The sequence below is a fragment of the Notechis scutatus genome, chromosome 4 (genome assembly GCF_049901735.1).
Source record: "Notechis scutatus isolate UNSWTSFEM ecotype Mainland chromosome 4, rNotScu1.2, whole genome shotgun sequence".
NCBI classification, from domain to species: Eukaryota; Metazoa; Chordata; class Lepidosauria; order Squamata; family Elapidae; genus Notechis; species Notechis scutatus.
In genome coordinates, this window is record NC_142012.1 from 95,006,656 (window position 1) to 95,019,250 (window position 12,595).

The 12,595-nt window shown below is 35.8% G+C and overlaps 1 protein-coding gene across 11 annotated transcripts in view; it reads left to right on the top strand.

Moving 5' to 3' along the window:
• The window catches only part of PCDH15 (protocadherin related 15), a 755,413-nt gene that overhangs the window by 567,185 nt on the left and 175,633 nt on the right, over nt 1-12,595 (top strand). For all 11 annotated transcript variants that reach the window (XM_087964118.1, XM_087964124.1, XM_087964126.1 and 8 more), the window contains 2 exons: nt 8,231-8,536; nt 10,516-10,740. In XM_087964118.1, coding sequence (XP_087820244.1) covers nt 8,231-8,536; nt 10,516-10,740 — 531 coding nt within the window. The remainder of the gene's footprint in view (nt 1-8,230; nt 8,537-10,515; nt 10,741-12,595) is intronic.

A 12,595-nucleotide genomic window follows, 5' to 3' on the forward strand; every position in this document is an offset into this window, starting at 1 on the left:
GAGAGAGAGAGAGAGAGAGAGAGAGAGAGCGGTTCAGTTTTAGGAAGATATGGCTGTTTGGAGTCAGATTTTACCCTCAGTGTCAAGAATATACAGTAGAATGAAAATCCTGTGATAGACACAAGGAATCTGGAAACAGAATGCTGAGACAAAACTGGAAGTTTCCCTCTTTTTTTTTCATTGTAATCCACCCTTTCCAATATTGTCCCTTCATCTCTCCCCCCACCTCATATTGTATCTTAGTTCCTGTTCTAAAATCCTGCCCTGCCAATCATTTCTAAATCCTGCCCTGCCAATCATTTCTAAAGGTTAAAGATCATTCCTATGTTCATGAAACCTCTTCAAATCTACAAGCTCAATAGCTTAAGTGCAGAGGCCATCATGAGAATTATCCATTTCTGGTAGCCTGGTTTGAATGCTACAACTCAAATGTCATGCTATTTTAAATGTAAATATTTTAAAACTGTTTTATCTGGTTCTGATAGAAGTCTTAATTTGATTCCAGATTTTCCCTTTTCTGCCCTTGATTTTGATGCTATCCTCCGATTTTGATAGCATATACTAAAAACAGAATTATTAACACAAATATATTTTACCAAGTAATACAAGAAAAAGTCTTAATGTATAAGCCAATATGTTTATGGCTTATATTTCTTTAGAGACACGTTTTCCTTTATAGGAGCTTTTGAGGGCACATTATTTTAAATGTTGTTGCTTTCTTGTTGTACAAATGCATAATTACCCCATAGCTCCTTCTGTTCCTTTCTTCTATATAGGTCTTTCTTTTTACATTGTTTAACTTACTTCCATGTCCTTTTTTTTTTTTTTAATCCTATCATCCGGGAAGAGTTTAGCCAATCTGAAATTGTGTAAATGTGTGCACTGAAGGTGACCTCCCCATTTAATTCCATCATTCTATGACCACCTCTGGAAAAAAAAAAAACTTAATTCTGAACAGGAAATCAAATTCACTTAGGGATTAGTAGAAAAACTGATATTGACACTGCGCAAATACAATAAAACAGCAGTGTAGTGAATAATATACAGTACACTCCAATTTGAAATATTGACCAAACAAATTCAGTTTATAGGAAAATTACAATCTATTCTCTAATATTATATGAAACTAAACTGTTACCTCCTAGGTAGACAATGTTCTGTTCCTTAGTTATTTTTCTTAACGTCACAGTAGGAGTCCTTGCACAAAGCAGGAAAGATAATAGATTATGTTGGAATTAAGCTTCTGCATTATTCATAATTGCAGAGTTTGAATATTTTCTGTTTTGGCAAAGCCAGCTTCATACAGTATTTCCTGGACTAATGCACAGAACGTACATCTGCCTACATGTCTTTACTATGAATATTTTCCTCTTTTATGGATGCAAATGACAAATTTAATATTTGGGAAACATAGAAATAACAAATAAGTTAAATAGCAAATAAGTTTTTACATGTGTAAAACACCTAATTCTAGCCAATATATCATCTTAAGAATGGCTGTCTGTCTTGGATACTCATAAAGGAACAAGGAAACCATCCTAAATAGATGAAGCACAATTAAATTCTATTAAAGTGGTGATACTTAAAACCACCATTAAATTCTTGTTCATCATTAATTTCACCTGCCACATTCCTACAAAGGACTTGAAATAGGTCAAATGTTCATTGGATCTTTTCGACAATAGTGACATACATTTAGAAACATTCTATGATGGGAGGTTGGAGTAAGAAATGGAAGTTCACAGCATTTATCCCATTTTGCTGCTTTATTTATTAAACTTTCCTGGCAAAACTGTTTATGCTAATCTATGCAGATAATTATTATTCTGTGGTCCTAAATTAGCTATGTAAAAGGAAAATACACAGTTACACACATTCTACATACAATATTCATTTACTTGTCATTTTCACTAGGGTTGTGTGGGGTGAGACTATAAAGAAGAACAGTATGAAAATCCATGTCCCACCACCTGTATCATTTCATTTCACATTGTGAAAAAACTTCAGACACCGATGAAATATCTTCCTTTCCACTAGGGCAAAGGTAGAATTTTAAAAGACATCTTTTGTTCCCAGCTATGAGCTTATAAAGATACCATGAAATATTTGAAATTCAATATCCCTTACTCAAATAGTGTACCAAGTTAGCACAGCATCAAAACAGATGTATCCATGTATTCATAACTATGTTTTTACTTATACCTATTATCTTGTAAGCAATTGACAAATATAAATAAATAAATAAATAAATAAATAAATAAATAAATAAATAATTCTAAAAATGAAAAGGAGCAGCTTCAAAATTAACTAAAGGTGCCAGGCTACTTGAGCAAATCAATAAATAAAACTAAGTACATAAGGAAGATCTGGGACAATTGCTCTTACAAGTTTTAATCTTACTATTTCTATGCTTGCATTTGTATGCTTATGTCTGCCTCCATGCAATAAGATTTATATCTGCCCTTCTTTCAGATACCTTAATTATAGATAATAACTTTGAAAAAAAGCTGTCTGGTCAGCTCATCTGCTTATTTTATTACATTTTCATGTTGCATGGAAGATTAACCTACAGAAATAAGAAGAGAACATTTTGATGGTTAAGAAAGCCCAACATCTGTTATACAGTTGTTTAAAAAAAACCTTTGCATAAAATATTTTGTTAAAGTTTTTTTTTAAAAAAAACTTCAATACTTAAACAATACTCTTGAAACATATTTGCTACTTTATTCTGCTAGCTGGAATCCCTTATTAAATGTTTAATTTACCATCACTAATAGCTAAAGTAATTCTACATTGTTGGGGAAAACAATACTGTCAGAAACAAATGCTACTTAGGAGGAACTGTGACTTAAATGTCTGGTTCCTGGTCTGTTGCTATTGATACAGGCATTTCTTCAATGAAAGGCCACAGATTAAGAGGAATTCTCTATCCTGATATAGGTAGGGCTCATGTTGCTTTTTCTGGGGTGTGTGTGCATGTGTGTATATACACGAGTGCACACACGCACACACACACAGGCACAGATGCCAACTGAATGACTTTGAGCCAGTTTGATGAGTTTATCATTTTTTAGCAAAATAAAGAACAGAAATTAAAACAGTGTTTTCTATAAACACATATACCCGTGATGCATGTACAACTGGAGTTGTTTATTTTACTTTATTTTAGAAAATTTATACTGCCGCCTATTCACACCTGGGGACTCAAGGCGGCTTACAGGAGTATAAAAAAACCTCATATATAAAACAATAAAATGAATAAAAGAGAATAATCATATAATAAAATAATATAATGTAATAAAATAATCCCCACCCACCCACCCCGCCCTGGCAACAACACATCACACGAGCCATTTAATGGCCTTCATCCCACTCTGTGTTCCCTATGCCCATTGGCAGAACCAGGTCTTTAGCACCTTCTGGAAGAGTTTTAAAGTGGGGGCCATTCTAATCTTTGGGGGAATGATGTTCCAGAGAGAGGGAGCTACCACAAAGAAGGCCCTTCTTCTCCCTAAAGCAGAGGTCAGCAACCTTAAACACTCAAAGAGCCAGGTCCTAACTGGAAGCCCCCCATTCAATTCTGGAGCCCGCCAGAGTCTATGGCGGTTCCCCCACCATTGCATCTCCTCCTAGCACAGCATCCTTTTTCTTCTACCTGTCGTAACCAAAAGCCCTATCAATTATGGAGCCAACCAGCAACAGGGAGCCGAAGCAGAGGGATGAAAAAACCACATGCATCTCCAGAGCTGATTCCTGTCCTAGGGGATGGGACCCACAACATTCTTTGCCTTTCTGCTCTGGTAGGTCAGGTAGATGTTACTAGCAAGAGACAGTCCTTCAGATAACCTGGTCCCAAGTCATGACAGGCTTTAAAGGTGACAACCAGCACCTTGAATTGCACCCAGAAGCAAATTGGCAAACAATGCAGCTTCTGCAGGAGAGATGATACATGTGCACACTGTGGTCTGCATAAAACCATGTGGGCCACTGTATTTTGCTCCAACTGAAGCTTCTGGATGCTCTTCAAGGGCAGCCTCACGTAAAGCATCTTGTAATAGTCAAGATGGAAAGTGACTAGGGCATAAGTGACAATGAGTTACTTCTTTAAAGATGATTGTAAGCAACTCTGGTGGTATTAGTTGCTCATTCTTGTTGCATCTCCTATTCTTTGTATATTTTGAAGTGAAGTATATAGACATATTTAATTTTACAGTACTCAGTTCTGATACATAAAGTTTTTTTAAAAAAGAGTTCAAATTGATTTGCAGATTCCAAACCATGAAAACAAGATTTACTCTGATATTCATGCAGGCCTTGATTAAATTAAAAAGGGCCAAACAATGTAAATGTATTTTGAATGTTCGTCATGCTATGCACTGTGACAAGATATAATAGTGTTAAATCCAAACTCAGCTTCTACAGTCTCTCTTCCTGGAACCTAGTTTTTGATTCCCAGATCATCTCTCATGAACCTTACTGAACTTATGTTTTTCAACTGTGATGCTCAGAATCAAACACAACAGTTACATAAACAATAAATCACTAGTTTTGAAGTATGTGTGCACTCTCATTTCCCTAATAACTGAGGAACAGCATATTAACATGCAATTTAATTTGGCAGTAACATTTCAGTTGGCAATTAATCTTTTAAAAATTTACTCTTGTCTAATGGGTATTATAATCCAGCTACCAGCTGTTCAAATGCTTTTGTGTGCAAAAGTATCTGTGAACACACATTGCTTTTGCTTATATACATCTGTCATATATTACTTCAGTAAAAAGATAGTGTGCTGGTGTTATCTCAGCTGAAATCCTCATAATACAGTATGCCCAATTCTCCATCATCAATTCCACCCAATTCTCCACCTCTTTTTAAATGAGATTTTAAAACAATCTTATTTTAATTATGTAAATAACTCCCTTTTTACAATCCCGTAATCCTTTAATTCGGGGTAGAGTTGAGGCAACTGGATGGAGCTGAGCATTTACTGGCTGGATGCCCTTCCTGACACCACATGGAGTTCGCAGCAGATATATTTTTTCTTTGTAACATAGGAAAGAAATATATGCCACTACCTAGGATTGAACTCTAAAGCTTTGGAATGGGAGGTGAGAGTCTTCACCGCTAGGCCACCAAGCCTCTTTTTCCAGTATAACCAGTCTTGGCAAACTTGACCTAAAATACTAGCTTGAATGAAGATAGAAGATTTATTTATGGGTTCAGTCAAGTTTTCCAGCTTTTTAAAGGTGAAGGTTAGATTATTTTGAAATATATCCTTATCTCCAAGTTTCGGAGTTCACCTCTTATTTAGACATGCTGCTGGATATCAGTCATTTCTAACAACTGATGCCATGGAAGATCTACAGCAAGCTTTCCTAAACTGAAGCTCTTGATCATACCCATGCATCATTTACTTTGGGTGTATTGGTATCTCTATGGGCCAAGAAAAGTAGTGATAGGTTTTTCAGCCTGATTTGATTTTCAGCTGCTGATTGGTGAAGCAGCTGCCAAGGAAGTCGATGTATATAGTCATCCATATTAAGAAATTGTTTGTAAAGATGTATTAACAGCAAAGTAGAAATAACAGTGAAACTGTTAACATCTATTGTATTGATAGAGTACAGAAAGGAGACGACTGTATGATTTTTATTAACTGTTTTAATTAAGTTTTAATTGATTTCCATGAGGATAAATGGTTTCATTATCTGTTCACGCTGAGCACCATGGCAGGATATTAAATGCCTTTGAAAGCTTCTTGACAGCAGTATGGATAATTAGGGACTTTCTATTGCTTATCTTGTGAAATCAACTGAAAGCTCTTTTATAAGTATATGCAGGTAGAATTGTCTTAGAGAAGCCTGCCCTTCATAAGAGCTAGCTGGGTAAATGAAAGTGTCTTCATTTAAGTAAGGAGAAGAGAAGGAAAGGGAAAGGAAGGGAGATGAGCAGAGGTGGTTCTGGAGAACCAGTAATGGAAATTTTGAGTAGTTTGGAGAACTGGCAAATACCACCTCTGGTTGGCCCCGCCTCCATCTATTTGCTGCCTCCCAGGTCCCAGATGGTCAGCGTTCCAGCTGATCAATTGGAGCTGGAAAGCAGGTTAGTGGGGTGGGGAGGGAATGGGGATTTTACAGTACTCTTCCCCTGGAATGAGGTGGAAATGGAGATTTTGCAGTATCCTCCCCCTGCCATGCCCACCAAGCCACACCCACCAAGTCACACCACATCTACCAAGCCATGCCCACAGAACCAGTAGCAAAAAAAAAAAATTGAATACCACCACTGGAGATTAGGGGAAGGGGAGGGGAGGAAAAAGTAGAGGAGGGAGGGATGAAAAGAAGAGGGCAGGGGAAGGGAAAGGATGGGAGAAAAGAGGAAGAGAGAGGACAAGAGGAAGAGAGAAGAGAAGATTTATTAATTTATTTAGCATAAGGTGATATTACATTAGCTAAGTGCTATTGCTATCAGTCCGTGATTGATATCAAGCATAGTTTTAGTACAGGTAGTTGTCAACTTAAAACAGTTTGTTTAGTGTTCGAAGTTACAATGGCACTGAAAAAGGTGATTTGTGACCCTTTTCCACAAAATTTGGATGCTCGGTTTGGTTCATATTTATGACCGTTATAGTGTCCCCAGGGTCATGTGATCACCTTTTCCAACGGGCTGACAAGCAAAGGCAATGGGGAAGCCGTATTCGCTGAACAATTTCGTTGCTAATTTAACAACTGAAATGATTCACTTAACAACTGTGGCAAGAAAGGTCATAAAATGGGGCAAACCTCACTTAACCAATGTCTCACTTAGCAATATACATTTTGGGTTCAATTGTGGTCGTAAGTCAAGGACTACCTGTACTTGGACAAATTTCTTTGATTTCTGCCGCTGAGAATTTTAATCAGAGGAAGGAAAATAGTATTTATAGCTCATCTATACAAACTGGATAAGTTAGTAAAGTGAATAAGCCAAATATACCAATTTGTTATCATTGGGTTACAGTGATAGATCTGCTGCATCAAATACTCACCTTCCAGAACTATCAGCAAAGACAAACCTGTTCTTTGAAATTAAATTATATTTTAAGAAATACAATTCCAGTTCGAGAAACAAACCTGCAGTTCCAAAAGCATTTGTGCAGTATGAAATTCAGTAATATTTAAAATGGTATTATGAGTATTTCATCATTAACAATTTTATAACACCTTTGCAGTCATAGATCAATAATAGATCACTAATGAAGACAGGTTTTATATCACTGTCGGCGATATAAATTGAAAGTGTAGAGAGCTCTACCAGCTGATGAAAAAATGGACCGACCAACTTCATACTGTGTTGAACTCTATCCATATTTCATTCTACTACAAAAGATATTCACTGATATTACTTTTTAGGAAACATTCTTGTAGCATTTCATGATAAAAGTTCAATGACCAAGTATCCATTTGCAATGCCTAGACTTTAATCCCTGAGTACTGTAGACAAAGCAGTGAAAAACTCTAGTTTGAAAGCTGGAGAACTTCAATTCAGAGTAGACAGTGTGACGCTGGATGAACCAAAGATCTGACTTATACAAGACAACTTCCTATGTTCTTTTTACATGGCATCCCCCCCGCTTATATGTCATGTGAAGTTGCCAAAAAGATTCTTAATATTACACTACTGTGATTTTTATCAAAGTGTATGATAGTTATGAAGCACACATTGAAAAAAGTAATATAGTGTTGCAGCACTGGACTATTGTGCCTGTGATCATGGTCTACGTTTTCTTTCCTCTCTTTTCTCTCTACATCCAAACTTCTTTTGAATTCTATTTGCTAAAAAAAATATATCAACCTAATTGCTTCATAACAATAGGAAATTCTCTTGCAGATCTCATTAATATACCAAGGGTGGATTTTAGCCATGTACTAATGACAGAATAGCTATTTTGGAATGTTTAGAAATTGAAGGAAAAAATACACTTTTTTTTTTTTAAAAAAAAGTAAAATTGGCATTAGACATTTCCAATCTTCTGTTTTTCCTTTTAAGTTTTGTTTTAATTCTAGACATGACGCATTCAGCCCGCGGGCCACAAGTTTGACACCCCAGTTCTACACTGATCTTTTAATTCCACCCTCAGGTTCTGTCACTCCTTCTTCACATAAATCTTTTAGGCAAGTGATCCTGATGTATGCATAATGGGCTATTATAATTTTGCAATTTTAATATGCATGTTTTTTTTATATATTTTAGGCTACTGACCCAGACGCTGGAATAAATGGCCAAGTCCATTATAGTTTAGCAAACTTTAATAATGTTTTTCGCATAACATCCAATGGTAGTATTTACACTTCGGTGAAATTAAACAGAGAGAAAAAAGATTATTATGAACTCATTGCGGAAGCCACAGATGGAGCCGTGGATGCACGTCGTACAACATTAACTCTGGGAATCAGAGTCCTGGATATTGATGACAACAGTCCTGTGTTCACAAATGCCTCCTATACTGTTTCAATTCCCGAAAGCCTGGCCCCAGGCACAGTATTCCTTCGTTTAGAGGTAAAGAAGGCATGAGTTTCAACAGACGTTGATGGCTAAGAAAGTGTTCCATAAAGTATGCATGTATGTTTGTGTGTCATTGAATCAGACTGCATGGACATTCAGTTTTCTTGCAACATTTTCAAAAATGGTTTGCCCTTGTTTGCTTCCTAGAAGAGACAGAAAGTAATTGGCCCAAAGTCACCTGCCTCATTTCCTTGCTTAAGGCAGTTAAGGTAGTTCAGACAACCGGCAAATACCACCTCTGACTGGAGATTTCACAGTATTCTTTCCCTGCCATGCCCACCAAGCCAGGCCCACAGAACCGGTAGTAAAAAAAAAAAATTGAATCCCACCACTGGTTGGAAGGGACTTTGGAGGTCTTCTAGTCCAACCCTCTGCTGTCCAGTCTCTTCTCAAAAGCTCCTGTGAGATTTAAAATTCTCAGTTTGAATCAACAGGAGACACTGTTGAACAATACAAGAGCTTTATTTGAATGTTTGCAAAAGCTAGCCTTCTGTGCTCATGTAGGTAGAGCCACAGAAGAGTAGTGATGCAAATGAATATGTGGTTTAAATACACTTTCAAAACCCCCACCCCATTACTGCCCCTCATCATCATTGGTTGGTTTGCATCAAATGAGTTTTGGGTGCACAATCTTCCCATATGCGCCATCCCTCTATTAATTTTCGCTTGACAGCTGGTTTCCTGGTATAGAATGTGCTATCGTGCCAACTGATGTCCTTAGCGTGATATCTGGTTTCCTGGCCTGGAACGTGCTAATAAATTTATAGCCTCATTATTTCCTTACAGCTAACATTCTCCCGCGATTCCTGATAATGTTTCCCATTAGGGTTTCTGAGGTTATACAGAGATATGGCATTACCATTGCTCTTTTCTTTACAGGAATAATTCTCATTTCTCTCACTCCCAATGTTGGAGCACCTGCAACTTCTGAAGGCAGGCTGTTCCATTGATTGATTGTATAGAAAATGTCTCCTTAGTTCTAAGTTATTTCTCTCCTTGATTAGTTTTCATCCATTGTTTCTTTCGCCTTCTGGTGCTTTGGAAAATAAGTTAACCCCCTCTTCTTTGCAGCAGCCCTGCAAATACTGGAACACTGCTATCATGTCTCTCCAAAGAAAAAATATTATTAAATATTAGGAGATTTTATACTAAATTAATTAACCATAATGATATTCAGTATTTTAAATCAGAAAAACTATTAACCTACCTTGAGCTATCATTAGAAATATTTGCAGCCCAACATTGAATTGAATTGAATTATTTTAGCTTTGTGCTGTTATGTTAGTCTTGACTTCTGGCAACAAAGCAAGTCACTGGCCCAACGTCTCCCAGGTAGCTTCGTACATAGGTTTCCTTATTTCTAACCTGTTGGTTTAACCACCACATCAAATTGGCTCTCAGCTATATTATTATCTTTTGTAAATTTTAACAATCTGTAGACGCTATTTAAATTCCTCTTTTGACACCAGTATAATACAATTTGATATGTTTATGGCTTCAAAACAATTCTTTAAAAAATGAAAGGAAAACGTTAACCATAACTAGAGCTTGCATTAACAATGGAGCATTTGTGGCTACCAAAACATCCCTCCATTTTTTAAGAAAACAGTCAGTCTCTTGAAACTACCAAATTTCATGAGATGTGATAATTGGATGAGAATCCAGACATTTTTATACTATTGGTGTTTTTATTTATTAGCAATTCTGCCATCACACAACATCATGTGATAACATCCAGCTCCTGAAGATAATCCTCATTCTTGATACATAGGTTTGATGCACTCCTATAGATCAATGGGTTTGAGGGGGATAATTTTGGAAAGGTGTTTGTGTGTGTTTGTGTGCACGCACGCACATGTGCGCACGTGTGTATCATGCATAGAATCAATGTTGCAAAAAAATGAGGAATGAATGTCATGTTTTAATGTTGAAATTCGTAAACCCTAAACCCTGTTCTTCATTTCCTCCTCAAGGCTAAGGACGTTGACCTTGGTTCCAATATTACCTATGGAATACGAAGTCAGGAATCACTCCAGTTTTTTGCACTGAACAAATTTACAGGAGAACTGTCGCTTAAAAAGTCCTTGGATTTCGAGTCCTTTTCTGGCACAGAAGCAACATTCACTTTTTTAGTGGAAGCCTTCGATGTCGGAGGAGCTATGCCTCCAGGCCTTGCTACTGTGACTGTAAGAATAAAGGTAAGAATTATGTTCCCTTCTCCCCTTCTCTGTTCCTATAATCTATGCTCAGTGATGCTTTCAAATAAGACCCAGATGTATTTTTAAAAAGATAAAAAAAAATATTCCAAAGAAGTCTTCTTTTTCTTTTGTAATCTCGACTCCATTTCATTCATATAGACCAACTTTTTGCAAGAATAACTCGTTCAAATTTATAATGCATTTCATCACATAATTAAAGAACTATTTCTTGGTTCGTGGATCTGTGAGCTACAAAATTGAATGGGTGAATCTTTTAAAATCCCCCATAGATGGAAAGAAACACTTGACTGAAGTGGCAATATCTATATTGACTGAAGTGGCAATATCTATATTACAGTTTAAGTCTTCAGAAATCCAGAGTTTTATTATCTTTACTTAGGGACCAGCTGCTTGTATGAACTGAACTAACATTCTAGTTTCTGTTATCATGAAGTTCTAACTTTCTCTCCACAATGTGACTAATCTGCCCTTAAAAATAGAAATGTTTCTGTTTTCATGAGTTGCTGTGCAATCTGCTTGCCCTTTTCTTGGTAGCTTTAAGTGGCTCTTCACTTGAATGTTTAGGTATATATTAGAAATGTATACAAAAGTGATAGCAAAAAAGCATGAATGGTCCACAATCATATTTGCAAATTGATATCAAGTTAGTATACAATTGATTACTTAGCAATTGTATACTGTATGCATTTACTTATGTATGATCTTTGAACTAGCTGTTAATACCCATTTGTGAAATACTGAAAATTGTATCCATGTTGTCAATGGGCTTGCATATAGGAATGTTTTTGGAATGGGCTGAATGTAACATCACCTGTGAAAGTAGTGTTCTAGAATCTTTCTTATATCTGGAAGACACAAGCTTTTATTTTTATTTTTTCCCTTTTTCTATGGTTGCCAATTAAGAAAATGCAGGCAGACTATAGGTGCTATGATTAATTTAACAAATTGTCTGAAGAAGTTTTCAAACAAAGATAATAAAAGTGCCTAAATATGTTGCAGGAGAGTTAATATATCATTCACCAGTGCCATACAGGGCTATTTTTAATGGCATACTCAATGGAGAAATAGAATTGTTTCAACTCATGCAAAATTTGTAATATGGAGACAGTTTCCTGTGTATCTGCTTATCCAATAATTTTCTCAATTCTATTTCCATAGAGTATCAAAGGTCCAATTTTATGGAAGATAGAATTGATTGGAATTTATTAATACTGCATTGTGTTCAATATAAAAAAAATAACTAATACTGTAGAAATTCTGTTTAGATCCGTTCTTGCTACTTCTTACTCCAAATGTTAAGAAATCATTATCCATAATTGGCATTGTCCATTTTTTCCTAAATTTCAAGGCCCTTCATTTTTTCTTTTAAATGTTAACATGGACAATGAGCTTATTTCTTTTTTTTTTTTTATTAAACAAATTTTATTAATTTCAAAAACAAACAAATCATCATCAACCATTACATACTTGAACCTTTTTCCATTATAAGTTTTACAAGTCAGATAAAACCTTATTTTATACAATATAATTCTATTTTAAGCCATTTCCATATGAGCATAAAATTACCTCTTATCCAATTTCTCTTTACTTCTCTTTACTCTTATTCAATTTCACTATTATTATTTCATCTATTTCTTTCTGACTTGGTTACCATTATTCTCATTCTGTATTTTTACAAGGTTTTATTAATTCTTCCAACAACATAAACACACAACAAACAAACATATAAAAAATCTTTTAGGAAAGTAACTTGGCTCCAGGTACCTCTCTTTACATGGGCTTCAATTATATTCATGCTCATCTTACATATCATTACCTATTTTATTTACCATTC